Raw genomic sequence first — 19,534 nt, forward strand, 5'->3', positions numbered from 1 at the left:
CGTTTACGGCTTCGGCTGAGGAACAAAGCGGCCTCAGTTGAGATGAACGGGGATTCACACCTGACCCTGTACCGATGTTCACTCTTTTGGAACTTTAAGAGCTCTTTTGGAGACTGATGAGTTGGATTTTTTTCTTTTTTGGCCGCACTGCATGGCATTCGGGATCTTAGCTCCATGACCAGGGATTGAACCCATGCCCCTGCAGTGGAAGTCCTAACCACTGGACCGCCAGGGAATTCCCTGACGAGTTGTATTTTTAAAGAAAAATTTTGGATCTGTCACAAACAACATGTAACCAGCTTGGGGCTGCGTGTCTTTCATTAGCCCAAGATGCTGTACATGAATTTTTAGAAAACATATCCTAACCTCAGTGTAGAAAGACAAAATCTAACAAGAATGTCCCGAAGCAGGGAACCCAGTACCCCAGGGGTGTACGTGAGCGTGTGCAGTGCCCACTCCATCCTGCAGAGAGAGGCCTGATCTACAATCCTGGCCCCTCAGTCGGCGGGCGCCAGTGCCGGAGGGGCGCTGGCCCTGTATTAGACTTTTCTACATCTGGGACCCTCCAAGCTCTCAGAACAGAGAAACCGGCTCCCCGCCGTGCCCCGCCCCCCCCAGCGCCACCTCCCGAGGAAGTATTTAGGAGATTCCAGGCTCTGGAGGACAACAGAGTTGGCTGCAGCACATCTACGCTGGTCTATCTGAATCACATCAATACAGCCTTGGCCCAAGCAGTAAAGGCTCTGCACTTGGACTGTGCTGGTCAGTCCATCTGAACGTGGGTCCAGCACCCACCGGCAATATTCTGGACCCAGAGCTGCTTCTTCCAAGGGGGAATTCTCATTAGGATGCACTTCCTTTGAGCGGATTTGCTGGAGTGCCGGCAACTTTGTTATTTCCCGAGATGTTGCTATTGTTGTTACAACATACTGCATCCATTAGGCAGGCTTGCTCATTTCAGGGCCACAGCAGGGGGGAAGAAAAGGTAATATTCAAGCGGGGCTGCAGCTTATTTCCTTCAGATTATTGACATGTTTTTAATTTTTCATTTTCTCTCTTTTTATATTCCTCCTCTTTACCTCTTCTGTTGGTGTTTTATCTCTCTTCGCATAAAGTACTGGAGGTCAGGGGCATTTTATTACTCCATCCAAGGGGTATTTATAGAGCACATGCCCTGTCATAGCTTCACACACGGTGACGTGATGTGTAACCGGAAGGCAGCAGACCCGAGTGTGTGTGGGTGAAGCGTGAAGGCACGCGTGCCACGCACGAACACACGGTGTGTTCGTGGTGATTTCTGCCAAATGTCCAATGACCACAGAGAAGCCAGAAATCTCTCTGTGATTCTCTGAGTCAATAGCGCAGCTCAGTGGTTCCATGTATATTCCATGTATACCTGCCGACAGGGGAGTGATCTTTGACAGCCTCAGTCCCAAGCATGCAGAACAGATTTTAACATCATGACATTTAAAACGTTTGGTTGTAGTCTTTTTGGTTCGTGTTTGGCCCGAGGGGCGGCAGCTAGACCACCTGGGTTCTGCCTGTGCTCTCTGCTTTGGTGACCTTGGAAGAAGTGCAGCATCACCGCCAGCCCAAGGTGGCCCCTCATGCAGCGCGGCCATGGAGGCTGTGCAGGAGCAAACACCTCCACACGACTTGCAAATGTCCCCTCTGGAGGATGAAACCGAGACAGGTGACCCGATTCTCAGGTAGCTGCAGAGTCCCTGCCAAAGAGGGTCTCTGCCCTTAGGACTTGGAGATAGGTTCCTCTTTTTTTATTTATTTATTTATTTTTAACATTAACTGTAAATTGATAGGTTCCTCTTTGAGATAGTCTGTAAATGGATAGCTCCCAAGACAAGGAAGACTTCAAATGTCCCCAAAGAGACTAAAACAGCTTATAATGGCTATAATTTATTTTGTTTAACTTTCTTTGAGTAGTTTCCACACAGAAGGAGGGTGGGGTTTGCGTGGAGTCTACACAAAGGAGGACCAGAGAATCAGGGCTATTCAGCCTGCCTCTTCCAGGATCTAATGCCCAGAACCTCTCTTTAGGCACAAATCTCTCTAAAATGGAGAAGAGCAACTCTTCAAGCTATTAAAACTTTCTGGAAATACCACCCAGGAATAGCCCATGCCTTCTGCTCTCTATCTGCCACAGAAGAGAAGGGTCTCTAGCACCACCCCCTGTGTAGGCTTCCCTACCCTGGAGGAGTGGGTGCGTCTGACCATGCCCGCCTCCCATCGTAAACGAATGCGTTTATGTTTCGGTTCATAAGCGTTTTAAGTGTTAACTGAGATAATGCAAAAATGGATGACCCAGAGACTCATCACCTCAAGAGAACTCTCAAAACTGATTTCAGGACATGAAGAAATGTGTCATTAGTATATCAGTACCGAGCTAAAGGAACAACCCCTGCCCAGGGCTGGCCAGGGGTTGCCTGTGTTTCCTCATTACCAGAACGGGTGGCAATGACAGGAAAAGCCTTGTGTCCCTTGTGGAGGGGGATTCCAGGTGTCTGGGACTCCCTGCTGGTTCTGCCTCTGTCCCCCGTCACCCCACCTGTGCTGGGACCCGCCTGCTCTGTCCTCCAGGGCTCTGCTCCCAAACCCAGACCTTCCCTGGCACTCAGGAACCCAGATTAAAATGTTCTCTTTCAGCTCCTTTTCCCTCTGGGTCTAGTTTTCTGCTATTCAGTCTGATACAGCATTTATTTCCTTCTAAGGCACGAAAGAATGACCACACAGTGTAGCTGATCTGGTGAAGTGTCCAGGAGGATTACCTTCTTCCTAAAGGAAGGGAGACTATTCGTTTGGATCAGATCACCTGAGTAGACCTCAGCTCTGAATGAGCGGGAGACGTTGCACAGAGAGTGTTCTTACCTCCTGGACACAGTGTTCATTTTGTCCCTCACTCCTACCCCCTCCCCATACCATACTGTTTCTCACTTTAAAAGAAGGACCCTGGTGAAGGGGAGTATATCTTATCCTGCTTCATGGGATTTGAATACTTGGGTAAGACTTCTGTCTGGGAAAACAGTAGCAAGGAACAACCAAAGACCATAATTATTATTTTTACCCCAAACATCCCATGCTCTGCAGACTGTAAAAAGCAGTGAGTGAGTTAGGGAAAGACACTTATGCTCCCAAGGGGGGAAAAAAAGAATCAACAAAACAGCAACCTTTGCAGGCAATCTTGTGAAAGGTCCCTTTTAACCACCTTGTATTTGTTGATTTTGCTCACACGATACGCAGTTAAAGCATCTGTTAGGCATCAGATTTATCAACAAACACGAAGCAGAACAGAAATCACAAACCTGCTTGATGCTTCCCCTTGTTCTTTCCTCCAGGTGCGTGCAGACAGAAGAAAAATGACGATAAATGGTGAATACATTTATAGTGCTTGATAATGACCAAATTGGAGACTGGGGAATGAAGTACCTTAATTAATCCTTTCTGAGCAAGAGCCATACAAGCAAGACACTTTATCATGAACGTACCCAACTTTCTGACATATATCCTTGGTGGTACAGACCCGAGACAGCACAGCACCAATACTGCCCGCATGTGACCCAAAACTATAGACTCTTCATCAGCCTAAGTTATCCATGGTTTAGGCAAAGTGGTTCTGGTCTAACCGGCATCAGCAGAGACCGTTAGAAGGGCGGTGCGGGTTGTGCTGAAGCTGGAGTCCCTGTGGTTCAGGCAGACTCAATCTGGGTTAGTTCATCTGTGGCCGTGGCCTTGTGTCTCCGTCACTTGTTGGGGCAGATTTTGTTTTTGTGCTGTACAAAGTATGAATGCCCTTGCAGGACATCAGACACACAGACAACCTAGCTCAGTGTCGGGTGGTCTGTCTAATAAGCCACTTGGGCACGTTCGGGTCTACGCAACATGGCATGGGGTCCCCGCTCTTGGCAAATGCGCTGTGTCCTTGGGCGGGAGTCTTGCTTTCTTGTGGGTCTCGGTGCTCTTATGAATAAACTGAAGGCGCTGGAGTTGGTAATCTCTGAATTCTAACCCTAAGGTACCACGTGGCACCCTAGGAGCCTGACGGCTCCCTGAAGCTTCACAGACGATCTGACTCATTTCCCAGAATAGCACATTTACCTGTGCTTCACCCCTGCATAGCCTTCACTCGCTTTGAGATGAAAATCAAGTGAGTTCCTTCTCTAAATCCTTCTGTTGTTAAAACAAAACTTGGAAATAGCAACTGCTAAGACCTCCAAAGTGCACGTGAGAGACGAACTGGACCAGAAAGGAGAGTGTCCAGCAGGTCTGAGCAGCATGGCCTCTCGCACCCCGCACGGCTGTCACACCACCCTTTCCCTGGGATGAGCACGTGCAGTCAGTGCACCCCACTGTATCTCTAAACTGGGGGGACGAGAGCACGGGTGGGTGTTTTTACTGATAATGTCATCGATGCTGCTGCTGCTTTTGGTAATACAATCTCTTCCCTGACCAGCTGTTTAAAATTGCAGCCCCGAACGCTCCCCCAATTCCTTCCCTACTTTACTTTTCTCTTTAGCACTTACCATCATCTATTCTATTATATATTTTGCTTATTTATTTTTACTGTCTCTTCCTATTATCTCTTGAATATACACTCCCCGAGGCCTGGGATTCTGTTGGTTTTTCTCCTCCACTGCTGCATTCCCTGTGCCTGGAACAGTGCTGTGCACACAGTCGGTGCTGTAGGGGAGCAGAATATGGCACCCCAAAAATCTGGCACCCCAAAGTGTGTCTCTTTGGCATGAGAATAAATTCAGGCTAATTATTTTTAAGCGACAGAAGTCTCAGGAAGTTTTTCTTATCTCTCCCTTAACTGCCTAGAAGAATTGAGATGAAGTGCCTGTTGCCCCTGAATAGAGCTGTCACCAGAGAGGTCTGTAAAGAACACGGGCCAGGCGTGGTGGGGACTCAGCAGGGCCTGGAGGTGAGAGTGTCTCCATCGGAGGGACTCTGTCCCTTGTCTCTTCTGGCCCAGGAAACACCCGCTTCCTCATCCCCGTGTGAACCGCCCTTTTCCCCTCTGAGTCCCAAACTAGCACCCACAACATCCTCCTTTGTCTTTAGCTGAAGATGGTGTTTAACGGGAGGGTTTCGCCCATTTGGGGGGATTACTCAGTTTTCCTGGGATTCTCCCGTGTATACCTGTTATCAAACTCTTGTTTGATTTTCTCCTGTTCATCTGTCTCATGTCAATTTAATTCTTAGACCAGAGAGAAGAACCCAGAAGGGAAGAGGGAAAATTTTCCTCTCTGACTGTTCTCAATGAGCGCTGACTGCACGAACGCACGGATGAGTGAACGATCTTCCCCTTCAGAAGTTCTTCAACCCCGAACGTTATAGGAAATACACGATGTAAGGAAGAAGTTTTGGTCTATTTCTTACTGTATCACCCTGCACTCGCTAAGCCAGTTAGTTATAAATGTAAAACGAACCCTCTAAGTCACTGTAAATTATTCTCCTCACAAACCTACACATTTGATTAAAGCGGGATTGCTTCCAGAGCAAAGGTTCTGAACTTGGCTTCAGGGAGTTTGTGAATACATTAAAATTTGTAGGCAGAGTTTTGATTTTTTATGCGTTGAATATTTTTCTTGGGAAAGAGTCCATAATTACCACCATGTTCTTAATGGTTTACCAAAGAACAACGAAGATTAAGAATCACTGCGGTTTGGAACAGCAAACTATGGCTGAAGGGAGAGGTGCAGGGACACTGCTTGTCACTCCTGGGCAAACAGCCGTGTTCCTCAGTAAACAAGGCCGAGACCCAGAGGCTAAGCAGGGCGCAGGGAGAGGGGAGTGGGGCTGAGGCCTGGTAGCTACAGAGGGACAGGATGGAGGCAGGTGTCCGCATACACGTTCCTCCACCCCCGTCCCCAGTAGAAACAGGGAAAACAACAGAGAAAAGAGAGAATTACGGGAGTAAAATAATAGTTTATGCACTGGGAGAATCTGACTCATTATTGAATAGTTTTTCCAGGCTGCAGGATGACTTTGAATCCAAAAACTGCAGGAAGTGGGAAGCCAAATAATCACATATAATAAAATAATAGCCCACGCTCTCCTGTCACTTGGGAACTTTGTTTGTTTTTTTTTTTTCCCACTAGCCTTTTTACACATTACCTAGCAACCTTCATAAAGACGAGATGTACAATTTCCATACAGTTCCCGTTTTTGATTCATACCCTCAAGGAACAGATGGCACACGAGTTATACTCCCTTTTTGTTTTAAAATACTACACCTTAGAGTCTAATTCTCAAAAAGGGAATTTCCCTACATTATAAGCTCTAAATGAAAGCGACTTCTCATCCACATGTAACTCGGCCGCACCCGCTCTAACACCCTGGGGTCAATGAATCTCTGTCGCAGGTGCTGGCGCAGGTTTGACCCTGACCTCTAGGAGGTGTGTCCCACAGGGTCAGAAGTGACCTTGGCCAGCTCTGGTCCTTCGCCTTGTGGATGCGAAGCCAAGGCCCAGGGCTGGGCAGGGAAGGAAAATGACAGATCCTGTGAGTTCACGATGGCCCTGCAGACCTCCTTGGAGGTGGCGGCTCCGGAGAACCGGCCGTGAGGGCCTCCTCGGCTGGTTCTCTTGCACTTTGGTAAGAAGAGGTTTCTTTGAGTCACACTAGTCAGCTGCCTGCAATCCCGTGAAGCCACTGGGACTAAGGCCTTGATGGGCTCTTAAAGGAAACAGCAGGTGCTCAAACGCACGAAGTCAGCTGAGCCGTCCGAGAACTTTGCACAACCCGGGGGACCGACTACTAGTCCAGAGGATGACTCACAGGGGGCCGCCCCTGGCTTACTTGCTTTTCGTGTTTTACTGAGGATTTCTTTCATTAAATGGTGATTACGGTTTAGTCTGCGAGCTGAACTGGAGTCCAGGCTTCTGGGACTAAGGACTGTTTGGGAATTAAAGATGCTGCGGCAATCGTCAGGCCTGTGCACGACCTTTCCAGCCCCCTCCCCTCTAGGCACAGGGGGGCTGCACCTCCCTATGTACTCCACCCCTTCTCTCCTTTCGCTGTTGATGTTGGTTTGATCTGCAAGTGAAAGCTAAAGGTCCATCCTGTAAGGGGATCCCAAGGAGAAATAACCTTAAGGGACTTAAATGTGCAGACGTGATGCTCCCCAAGCAGCCCCGCCTGGGGTCAGGGGATGGCGGGGAGTTTTAAACAGTCATTGTTTTTCAAGAACCAAGGCACTTACCTGAGGAATTCTGGTGGGCTTTACAAAATGACATATTAGAAAATAAGCATGAAATAGTAAAAATAAATCTCTATAGAGTTCAGATTCTTTTCATATTTAAGCTCAGTCTGTGGATGGTGAGGAATGATACAGAATCCATTTAGTTTTGCACCTGAGCTGTTACCAAACAGCTTTGAATCTTTCAAAGAGCAACAGAGAATAAGACAAGCCCCGAATCGACACCTGTGCATGCGTATGTGTGTGTGTGTGTGTGTGCGTGTGTGGTTTGCTTTACAAACTTAAGGAAACGCGACTACAGCCCCGACTGTCGCACTGACACCTACTTGGTGGGGCTGCAGGTGTGCAAGGCCTTCAGGTGCGGCTTCCAGGTTGCAATGGAGACAGATTTCTCGTCGGCTGCATAACTACGCCAAACGCACTGCACGCGGCATACGTGGGGACATAAGAAAGAAAAACAAAAGAGAGGAGGAGAGAGAATGCAATGAAAAGGAGATTAGTAAATTAATACAGATTAAGCATCTTTTCCTTGCCATGTTCAGCCCTGATAAATGTCCGAAGGGTGAAGAGGCTTGGGTGTTTTCGCCTGGCTGTGAAATATGCTCCACCACGTCCATAGAACTGCTTTTCAAAATAACTCACGTCAGAAGCAGAAGTACCACAAAGCATAACACAGAGGAGTTCTGGGATTGGTTAGGGAGAGACGTGGGAGGTGAGCTACCCGAGTGGGACTGACTGTGCATCCCGGGAGCCACTGCGTGCCCTTAATCACCACTTGTAAGATAGAGGCAAAGGACCCTGGAAATCCATGAGGCGACTAGTAAATTAGCTAGTAAACTGATGACCACCAGGGCATGTTAATGATGTAGTGAAATCCCCTGCGGTTGAGCCATGTGGTACTTCTAAGGCTAACCATGGTGGTGGAGATAAGAGGCAGGCCTAAAACAGGGTGGGGAAATGTATTCTCAGGAATACGATTGGAAAGCACGTAAGAATTTAATGCTGGGGTCTAAGAACACGTTTGTAGCTCTTTGATGTGAAACACAAGCTCTGTGTACTTCATATAATTATACCTGATATATATATAACACAAAGTGTTTTCATGTAATCCCCACAGTGTGGATTAAGGCCCTTATGACCCTTATTGCGTAGAAGAGAAACTAAAGGCTCGGATACATTAAGAGGTTAACACAAGGCTGGCAGAGGTGAGACACCACCTCAGGTTGCCTGGCTCTTGGTCTTAGAATCCCTCCACGGTCCTTTGCTGAGTGACCGTTGTTGGAACAGCTTCCCTCTGAACTGTCCATTTCAGAGGTTGCCTGAACTTACTTTCCATTGAGATTTTGGTGAATCTCTTCCTTTGCAATAGGTCCGCAAACATCTCTAGGGACCAAGTGTTTATGCCACTCTCCTGAGAGGAACATTTTTATTATAATTCATAAATCAAAACATTCTATTTTGTGTGACTATTTCATATAAACAGGTCATGCCCCTGCTGTCTTACTATCATTCATGATTTTGAAACCTACAATGAAGAAAACAGTGACCTAATAATATTCCTTTTCCTGACAATATCATTGAATATGCGTGTGCAGAAAAAAGAGTTAAAAATTGACATAACTAATTTGGAAAACTTTAGCTGTATCTATTAAAGCTGAAGTATATATACCCTATGATACAGCTACACACTCCTGCATGTATACTCAACAAATATGCTTACCCAAGCTCATCAAAAGATGTGTGCTATAATGTTCAAAACAGCACTACTCTGTTTTTAAAATCTTAACATGAATTTTCTTACTTGTTTACTTATTGAAGTACCGTTGCTGTACAATGTAAGTTACAGGTATACAATAAAGTGACTCACAATTTTTAAAGGTTATACTCCACTTACAGTTATATTGGCTGTAATCCCCATGTTGTACAATATATTTTTGTAGCTTATTTATTTTATACATAATAGTTTGCACCTCTTAATCCCCGATCCCTACCTTGCCCCTCCCTCTTCCCTCTCTCCACTGGTAACCACGAAGTTGTTCTCTCCATCTGTGAGTCTAAACAGCACTACCCCCTTTTTTTTTTTTTAATATTGGAGTATAGTTGATTTACAACGTTGTGTTTGTTTCAGGTGTACAGCAAAGTGATTCCGTTATACATATACATATATCTATTCTTTTTCAGATTCTTTTCCCTTATAGGCCATTACAGAGTATTGAGTAGAGTTCCCTGTGCTCTACAGTAGGCCCTTGTTGGTTAATTTATATATAGTAGTGTATACGTGTTAATACCAAACTCCTAATTTATCCCTCCCCCGTACCTTTCCCCTTTGGTAACCATAGGTTTGTCTTCTGTGTCTAAACAGCAGTACTCCTAATAAACCAAAGCTGGAAATGCTCGAGCAGCCGTCCGCAGGCCCATACATGGGTGAGCTGCGGACTGCCAGCACAGTGGATCAGCACACAGGCACGATGCACTATAACTGCACCCAACAGTGTGGACGACCTTTACACGGATACTGCTGCGTGAGAGGGACAAGACACAAACGAGTGCCTGTGGTGTGACTCCACTTCCACAAAGGACAAAAGCAGGGAAACCAATCCCCGCAGTCAGAAGGCAGCGGGGCGGCTCCCCCAGGGGCAGAGGTGGAGCGAGGGTGCGTGGGGTGCTGACCGCCATCTGCTTCTTTCTCCGGCTGCTGGCGACAACAGCAGCGCAGTTTTCTAGGGTCTGCGCTGCATTCCCTACGCACCTTATACTTCAATAAGTGTTCAAGAAGTGATATAAAAAACTAGGAAGATATATGGTAGGACCTGAGGGTTTTTGTATTATTAAGGAAGGTTTAACTAATTGAAGCCAGCCTCCTTGCCTGGAGCCTTCATCACACGGCTCACGTTGGCTGAACCTACAAATCCCTCAGAACGTACGCTAAGCATCTTGGCATCCTACAGAGAACAAAGCGGCTGCCATCGTATCATCCTGAAATGTTAGTTTTGGCAAGTGCTGTGCACTCACAGTCTACAGGGTGATTCGGAGTAATCGATAAAGACACATGGGTTTATTATCGCAGCTCCTTCTGTAGTGAAGGCCAGAGCCCCGCCAGTGCCGCTTTAATTAAACAACTTGAATAGAGGGCATCAGATGTATGTGGACTTGGATACTGTGGAAGCAGGACTCACGTAGAAGTGAGAAGCACACAGCAGGCCTGGGCGTTATTAGATACCAGTGGAAAAAAAATCCCAAACAACAATACGACAAAAAATGGGACCAAGACGTTACCTGCCAAAGTTATAAAGAACGGGGGGCAGAAGTGGCCATGCTTAGAAAATTGAAAATTTTCTTAACCATGAGATCTGGCTTCGTGCTCTTTTTCTATCACATTGATCTCAACAGCTAAGCTCTTATTCCCTTCACTAGGAGCAGAGGGCAAGTGGCATCTCCCTCGGGGCTGATACCAGTCCGCAGTCGAGTGGCAGTGGAGCAGGTACCTATTATTCTCACCCTCTAATCACTCTGTCCCGGCCTCAGCTCTCCCTCAGCTTCTGGAAGCTGAACCCATAGGCCACAACCATGTGATCGAGGAGCCGACGTTCCTCTACTTGAAGCTAAAATCACACAGTGGTTGGCAAGAGAAAGTGCCCAGAGGGATTTAATTTACATGGCACACACACTCCCAAGGAAAAGTCACCAAAAAGCAACAGGAAAGCCGAATTCACCATTTACTCTGAGACCCTGGTGCTCAAGGTAGCCGAACAAGTTCACACTTTGGTCTAGAGCTATAAGCGCAATGTCAGTATAGTTACGTTTCAGGGAGTATTTAGTCTGCATTGTCTGGAGCATTACAGCTATGGCGCATTCGACCCTTTCTGGAAACCTTAGTTCCAGCTGAGCATCCAAAGGTATCATCAACATGGAATGATTTCTTTCAAGGTATAGAATTTAAGAAGCCAGAGAATGAAAAGGTTTAGGGTGAAAACCAGTAATATCGCTTTCCCCACTTTACTTCTCACTCATTTTTGTTCCTCAGTGGCAACCCCTTCAACTTTTATAGCTTCTGTTTCTAATTTTAAGAATCCTTATTTTTAAGGATTGTTCTCATATTTCTTTGGGGTTTTTCATTTTCTTACCATGGAAGATAGTGACATAGCCATGTACATACCTTCCCCTGATCTCATCCTACCAACAGTTTTGAGTTAATATTAGTTAACTTTTAGTTAGTGAACGTTACTTAGTGTTTGCATTACTTTGACCCCGTAACTACTGTTCCCAGCTCAGCGATGTGATGTACCATTGACTACATTTTTCTTTCCCATGTAATTTATTTTGGTTTTTCTTGGAGCTAGTATTGCCCTATTTTGATGTCTTGATTTGCCTTTATGTACCCAGGAGGAAAACATTCCTGAACTCTCCAACAGAACTCTAAAATCCCATTTGTCAGATACATCACGAAAGCTGTGTCTCCTTGCCGCCCTCCCTCCGGCTCTCTGCTCTCCGGCCCTGGGACTGCCCCTCAGCAACAGCCTGGAGGTCCCCTCACTCCTCCCTGGGTGGGATCTCTTGCCCCCGGGACACCACGTCTCCTTCCTTTCTGGGTTCATCTCCTTGTTTTGGAGGATTAATTCTACCCAAGTAGCTTCTCCTGTTTTTCTTTTTCTTTTTTTTTTCATTTCAGCTTTATTGAGGTATAACTGACCTATATACAGTTGTGAGATCTTCTAAGCTTACATCATGGTGATTTAATATATGTACACGTTATGAAAGGGTTCCCCCCATCTAGGTAATTAACACATCCATCACCTCAGGTATTTATTTGCTTGTTTGTTTTTTGGTGTGAGAACATTTTGCTTGTTTGTTTTGGGTTTTTTTTTGAAATGCATTGTTAAAGACTTTTTATTTTATTTCTATATTGGAGTATAGTTGATTAACAATGTTGTGATAGTGTCAGGTGTACGGCAAAGTGATTCGGTTATACATATACATGTATCTATTCTTGGTGTGAGCACATTTAAGTTCTACAGTCTTAGCAGATTTCAATTATACAACACTGTTATCAACTATAGTCACCACGTTTCACATTACAGCCTCAGGGCATATTCATCTCATAGTGAAAGTTTGTACCCTTTTACCCTATTTCCCCCACCTTCCAGCTCCTGGCAACCACTTTTTGCTTCTGTTTCTAGGAGGTTGACTTAAAAAAATTTTTTAGATTCTACATTAAGTGAGACCATGCAATAGTTGTCTGTCTCTGTCTGGTTCTCTCACTCTGCATAATAACAAGGTCCATCCGTGTGTTGCAAATAGCAACTTTTTCTTTCTCATGGTTGAATAATATTCCACTGGGTATATATACTGCAAAGGAAAACAGTATGGAGGCATCTCAGAAAATTACAAATAGAACAGCCATATAATCCAGCAGTCCCACTTCTGGGTATATATCCAAAGGAAATGAAAACAAGATATCTGCACCCCCATGACCACTGCAGCATGACTCACAACAGCCAAGATACGGAAGCAACCCAAGTGCCCATCGGTAGATGCATTGATAAAGAAGATGTGATATTAGCTTCCTGAGTATGGGGAAATGGTAGGTAAAGTTTTGAGGTTTTGCATATCTGAAAGAGTCTTCATGTTACTCCCATACGCCATGAATAATTTGGCTGAATGTAGAATTCTAGATTGGAGATAATTTTCCTCCATAATTTTGAAAGTATTGTTCCACTGTCTTCTTCTAATTTTAAGGTTACTAATGAGAAATCCATGCAATCCAGATTCTGGACCCTTTGGGTATGTTCTGCTCAGAAAGCATTTAGGATCCCCTTTCTTGCAGGAGTTCTCATATTTCACAAGGGCATCCTCAGTGTGAAGCTTTTTGTTCACAGTGCTGGGTCCTTGGGGGGCCTTTTACTATGGCCCCTCCTGCCCTTCATTTTTGGGGAACCAGAATATAATATTTATTTGATAAAATTCCGCACTTAGTTTCCCTGTATTCTTTTTGAGGTACTTCTGTTGGCTGAATATTTGATCTCCTGGAAGTGTCATCCAATTTTCCTACTGTTTTTTGTTTTATTTTCCATCTCTGTCTTTTTTTTCTATTTTGGGGGAGATTTTCACAGTTTATCTCCTTTTCTGTTTTCTTCTCTTTCTGCTCTCATGTTTTCCACATCTAGGAATTTTTTTTTCTGAATCTGTCCTTATTCATGATTAAAGCATTACTACAAAGGCTGTATAAGCTCTGTATATGTGGCTTGAGTTTATTTTAGTGGCCTCACTTTGGAAGGCTCAGTTCTTTCACTAGAGGAAGCCGAAGTTTCAATACATAATTTGTTTTTCTTTTGGGCCAACTAATTTCCCCAGAGCAGCATCTTCTACTCTCTTCCCTCAGGAAAGTAAGCCCACCTGTCAGCATTCATTTCACACACTTGTACTTAATTCCCCTGTTTCTGTTTCCAATAAAGCACCTTGGCTCCACCCTGAACTGGACCAACCTCTCTAGGAGGAAACCGCTCACACAGAACTTCTGAAGGATCTTGAAATGCTAATCCCCAGGCTTCAGTGATGTATATATGAGGCTTCCAGTGCTGGATTCAGATTCTGACACCGGAGACCTGAGTCCTACCTCTTGCCAAGTCCCTAGGCTTGTCCTGGGGATCAAGTGACATAAGGTAGCAGAAACACTCTGCACACTTGTGAATAGAAGCACTTCGCAAGTCTTAGGCTTTATTAATAAAAGTGGTGACATTGGGGAAGAATCCAAAACGTTACTGAGGGCTGCTTTCTTTTCCTAGACTGCTCCGCTTGAAAGGAAAAGTTAATTTAAATGAATCACGCAAAGATGTTGACACAACTGAGTTTACTGCAAGCTGCTGGGGTTTCAAACTTTTCCCTAAAACCCTGAAATGCCGGTTAATTTAGTTGTCTCACCGACTGAACGACAAAGCAATCTGGGCATCTCCAGCACCCTTTACAAAGACAGCAGCTCTGGCTCCAAACAAACAAGACCAGTCTTGGTCTTGATGCTTTGTGTGATCAGCTAACCAAGGCAGTTTTATTGGGTAAGAAAATGCATAGATCAGCAAATGAGGCTTGTTGTTTAATCTAAAGCATCCTTAAAGTAAACATCTACAATCTATAATCTAAAGCTTAAAGCCCTGACTTCTGGCTATGGGTTACAGCAAGGAAAAACAATGAATACATTTAATAATTATATCATTATTCTTATGTCTAATAAATTACATTTGGACAGAGGAACAATCACTTTTTAAATTGGTAATTAATGAAACTATGATTAGATTTAAAGGTATTCTTGAATGTTTCAAGCCTTTCATTTTATATTCTTTTTTGTTCAGAACAACACATAAGTTAGAGTTTTAAGTAAAAAAAAAATTAATGGTTTCACTCCACAGTTACCTACCTTGGTACAAGTTCAATTATTGATCACAATATGTATTACATAACTCAGTTCCATAAAATAAAAATCTAGATCTTTAAGTAAACTTTACAATCACCCTCTTCACTTTTTACGGCTCAGGAAGGCCTTGCCTTGCTTTGGCTGTTGGCGAAAGGCTGTTGGTATAAATGCCTCTGGTCCAAAGACTGCCTGGAGGAATGGTAATCTGTTTTCACGTTCAATTGGAAATTTTTTTTTTTTTGGCACAACTTGGTAGTTAATGATGATGAGATAGACCAGAAAGTCCCTCCTATTATTCTCTGTATCTGTCTTGTGCAGTATGATAGCCAGTAGCCGTGTACGGCTACCGAACACCTGAGACGTGGCTGGTGCCTCCCAGGAACCGAATTTCTAAACGTAAACAGCCACCCGCAGCTCTTGGCAACTGTTTTGGGCAGCAGAGCTGGAAGCTCTGTGTCATCACAAGGGATCCACGCCTCAGAAATTCCTCAAAGGGCTCACTTTCCAACAGGTTGGCCGATGGTCTAAGATTTTTTTGATGCAGTCCCGTTTTATACCCAGAAATATCAAGGATCTGTACACAGAAGTGGTTGTACTTTGAGTACATGCTGATTGAGAAAACATTCAATACAAAAAGCTAGTAAATAATTTCGCGAGGATATTAAATAAGTTTGAACTTTATCCATGCCAACAGCACGGCCACGCTCCTGAGAGCAGGCAGCCTAGGTATGTGTAAGGTGTACCACTGGTTCCCTGTGTGGACAGGGCTTGCTGCCCGAATGGATGCAAGGAACCCAGGGAGTAGCTCTGCATTCACAGGCTGGAAAGCATTCTTCCAGAACTGAAAGATGAATACGTTAAAGAGCAACTGAAAGATAAAAATAGAAGTATGGGGACACCTCATAAGCAGTTAAGAAGCGCCAAAGGGTGGAGGCTCTCTGTTGGGGCATTTTGTGTGCACCCCGGCATGCGTGACGTCCCTTTTCATCATGGCCCTGTCATTTGGCCTCAGATCTTAAACTCCTACGACTCAGGGATCTTTCCTTCAGGAAAACAAAGTTTACTTTATCTTTGGCGCCCCTTTAAAACCCGGAAATTTTAAAACAAGAGCCTCTCAGTGGTGTGCATTACACGTGATGTGCAATGGTCAGGAGTCACAGAACAGTTTGCTCTAAACACTAACACCCTCATTTAGTCACAGATACAAAGGGGTCTCCTTCCTGATGTAGCCCCTCCCCGCCTCCCCCCACCCTGTGGCCACAGGCAGAGGCTGCGGAGTCTTGTGTCGTGGTTGCTGCCCTCCACCCCCGACTGGAACCTGCAAGGTGCGTGGGAACAACGGGCCTGCTACTGTAGCAGGAACCTCAGTCACCGCCCTGAGCCCTCTGGTTCTGCAGGTCTGGGGCATCCCGCTGCCTGGCATGGAGGGATGTTACATAATCATCTTGTCTATAATTAAATACGAACTCACAGCATGGATCTAGAGGAAAACATATTTTGTGATTCTAGGGTGGCTCTACTCCCAAAAGGTATGGATGACAGAAGGAGAAGCGTTCCTTTTACTGCTGAAGCAAATCCTGAGTTACCGAAACAAAGATTAAATGCTGAACAACCTATGTATTATGAGTTAGCTTCAAACAATATGCTTCCTACTTCATACGCTCAAACATCGATGTATTCCAGAATTCCAGCTCTTAAAATAAGAATTTCCAGTTATTGCTCTAGGTGGCATTAAAAGTGATTCCACGAGTACTAAACCCCGACATTCTAAACAAATACGCTGTTCCTCAGAACGGCGGCACACATCGGGCAGCAGGCGGTAACTGCAAGGCGGGCACCGATACTGTGTTCTGCTCCATCACTGAATGAGCAATGATCTTTCACCAAGTAATGCATGACACATACTAGGTCATCCCAGGAGTGACGCGACTGCTGACCCCGGCGTGGCTCTGCTGCTGCCGTTAGTTAATCCGAACAAAGTGTGGACCACTGCCTGAAAATACATAGTATTTTTTTCTGTTTGGGAGTGGGGAACACTTGACCAAATCTAAGACTGTACATTAAGTTCCAGCTTCGCTTTTAAAAACAAAACCAAAGAGCAGCTCCCCTAAGCAAGGGCACAGAGGGACCGGCCCACGACCCGGCGCCTGCAGAAACAGGTGTTGCCGTCTTCCCAGTACACTGACGTTTACCTGGATGAGGCTGGCGGCTGGGTTCCTTCTTTTCTCAAAGTGCTTCTGGCGGTGCTGTTCTTGTACTTTTAATGCAAAGCCTGAGCCAAGAATGCCCTGCAACAAAATATGGAAATAGCGCTGAAAACTTCCTTCCCCCAAACACCATTAAGTAATACAAATATTTTAAAAAACCCTCTAAGAAGAGTCTGTGAAATGGCGAACAGTAGGCAACCTGTTCCTAAACTCATTAAAACAAACACGATTTCCTCTACTGTAACACGTCGGCCAATGGCAAGCAGCTGGGCAGGAAGCAGAAGGACGTCTGCCCTTCCAGAAGTCACCAGGCCCCACGGTCTCTCATGGGGTAGGAGGAGTCACCACAATTCCAAATAAAAATCACCATTTAAAAAAATGTTTTTGCGTGGCCTTCTCTGTGGCATTTCTTTACGCCTAAGTCAGAGAGAATGTTCCTATCCAGTGGTGGACAGAGGGGGATTAGAACTTGGGGCTGTTACTGTCTCGCGGATGTGGACATGGGAGCTTTCCTAGCACTTTGACGACACTACCTGATTTTATACTTTCCGTTCACGAAATGGTGGGAGAGGGAGTGTGTAAGGTTAATCCTCAGCGATGCTATAATTCTACACCTACCAAAGGAAAGTAACAGTGGGGAAGGACAGTTGTCCAGATGAGACACACACTCAGTTTTGGAAACGTCGAAGGTTTGCCATTTTGCGTGTCTGTCCAGTAAAGACAAGAGCACAGGTCGATGCAAAGCACCTTCCTGTCTACCTGAGTCTTAACGGCACACTCTGAGCCTGGCTTGCCTTCCTGGCTCTGGCTCACCTGTCAGATCTGGGGGTTGGTAGATGAGCAGTCCCTTCTGGGTTTATGCTAGCTTTTGCTGGTTTGCTTCCTTCTGCTGTCTCCATCTGCCAAAATTCCAGCTCTCTGATATGGCTGGCCTCTCTTTTCAGTTTGCTTTGGTCTAAATTTGTGGAATCAAGATGCTTCGTCTCACCCTTGAGTTGAGGCTGGCTTTGGAGTTTGCTCAGTTCAGTCTCTGGGCTTTGTCTCTAAGCCTCCACTTTATTGGTGTGGGACGCGGAGCCCCTCTGCTTTCAAGTCTGGGATTTTAGTTGCTAGCTATAAATTATTAGCTTCTTATTAAACTTCAAGGAGCCTAACCCTTAGGTTACATACGGCCGGGCATTTTATAAGCTCTAAGTCAGTATTTGCCACAGGTAAGGACCGCCTATTTTCCTTTTTTTCACGTTTGAAGTCACTCAAAGATAGTACAGGCTGCTCAAGGGGGTAATGGGTCTAGTCCTTGGGAGGTGTTAGGTCTCAGTGGATGAAAACTTGGCGAGGACATTTTGGGGCTCTAGGTAACCTTTAACCTTCTTTCTCATCCTGAGATTCCACAATTCTGAGTACCTCTGTGACAATGACCAGATAATAAATAACACAATTCTGTTTAAAATGCAGTTACACGACGACAGTCTTGTTATTAATGAGCAGTGACCGACTCCCCCATCGGTCAGGATGAGGGGCTGCGCCGTGAGATGAGGGATGGCGTCTGAGGTCTGTTCCATCTCACTCCCTTAGTGACTGTGCTGTGCAGCCTGAGGTCCTCACCTCATCCAGGCTGTGACTGAACATACCAAGCTCTACGAAAACCTGGTCTATAGGATCTTATTTGTAGATTTAGACAACATCTCCCTCCATTCAGAGGTTATAAAAATGGCCTTCTGTTTGCAAATCCAAATCAACTCTTAGTTACATATAACTCCTCAATTTCTTGCTGCTCCTTAAGAGCATTTAGGAAACGTTTAAGTATTTTCCTTTTAATGTCATTTTTCATGAAGTTTAAACATGCAAGAGACTATGAAACAGCAGAATTTATAGCATATATTTATATTATGTATTCATATTATATGCATAGATGTGTATAATCCACTCATAGGAAGCATAATTTAGATTTTGTAGGCATTGAATTAGCAGCAATAGTTACCATTTTTGAGCATTCATTATGTAAACATGAAGTTCACAGTTAGATCCCTTTTGGAAAATGAAGACAGGCCAGGCCCTACATAGCACAAACTTAGCACCTGCCAAACAAATTAAATGTGGTGAAAATCACGTTGGCAGTGCTTAGAAACATTCGCTAGTAGATGGCAAATGTCGGCTGCATGTCTCCTGAGCCAGACTGTCCATTACAGCAGTCACTGCACTATCTCTGCTCGTCGTCTTCTTACGGCTGCTGTCCAAGCCTGCCCCACCTCCCTCCGTCCCCAGCTCAGAAACAGAAACACAAGGCTGGTAAAATAAAGCCTGTTATGTTACATATAAATATATCCTGTAAGTTATGTAAGTATATACATGTAAATATAACTTATGTGCTATTCCTTCCAGTATCCATACCGATAGATACAAAGTCTCAGAAATTGATTTTTGTCTTAATTCATTTCCTAAGATCAGATAACTTAAATTTTGAGGTTTTAAGTTTTAGAAGTGCTACATAAACACCAAATAAAAAGAAAACACGTATTGGTCAGTATTTAAAATATTTATCCCTTGTTTAATTATAGTTAAAATATACTCCCTTCCAGATTCTGTACTCCCAAGTCCTGCACTTGGCGAACAGGCTAGACAGAAAGATCCTCTCAGCAGGAGGTAAGGGGCTTCCGTAGGTGGAGAAAGGCCTGCCCCGCAGGGCGAGGTTGGGCAGGGGTCTCA

General features: G+C 44.9%; 1 protein-coding gene across 1 annotated transcript in view; it reads right to left on the bottom strand.

The window, feature by feature from the left end:
- KCNQ5 (potassium voltage-gated channel subfamily Q member 5) overlaps positions 1-19,534 on the bottom strand; it is a 196,416-nt gene that overhangs the window by 71,705 nt on the left and 105,177 nt on the right. Inside the window, exons 6-7 of the mRNA XM_024731901.1 lie at positions 16,814-16,909; positions 7,543-7,637 (exon numbers count right to left, since the gene is read on the bottom strand). Of these exons, the coding sequence (XP_024587669.1) occupies positions 7,543-7,637; positions 16,814-16,909 (191 nt within the window). The remainder of the gene's footprint in view (positions 1-7,542; positions 7,638-16,813; positions 16,910-19,534) is intronic.

The sequence above is a fragment of the Neophocaena asiaeorientalis genome, unplaced genomic scaffold (genome assembly GCF_003031525.2).
Source record: "Neophocaena asiaeorientalis asiaeorientalis breed wild unplaced genomic scaffold, Neophocaena_asiaeorientalis_V1.1 scaffold450, whole genome shotgun sequence".
NCBI classification, from domain to species: Eukaryota; Metazoa; Chordata; class Mammalia; order Artiodactyla; family Phocoenidae; genus Neophocaena; species Neophocaena asiaeorientalis.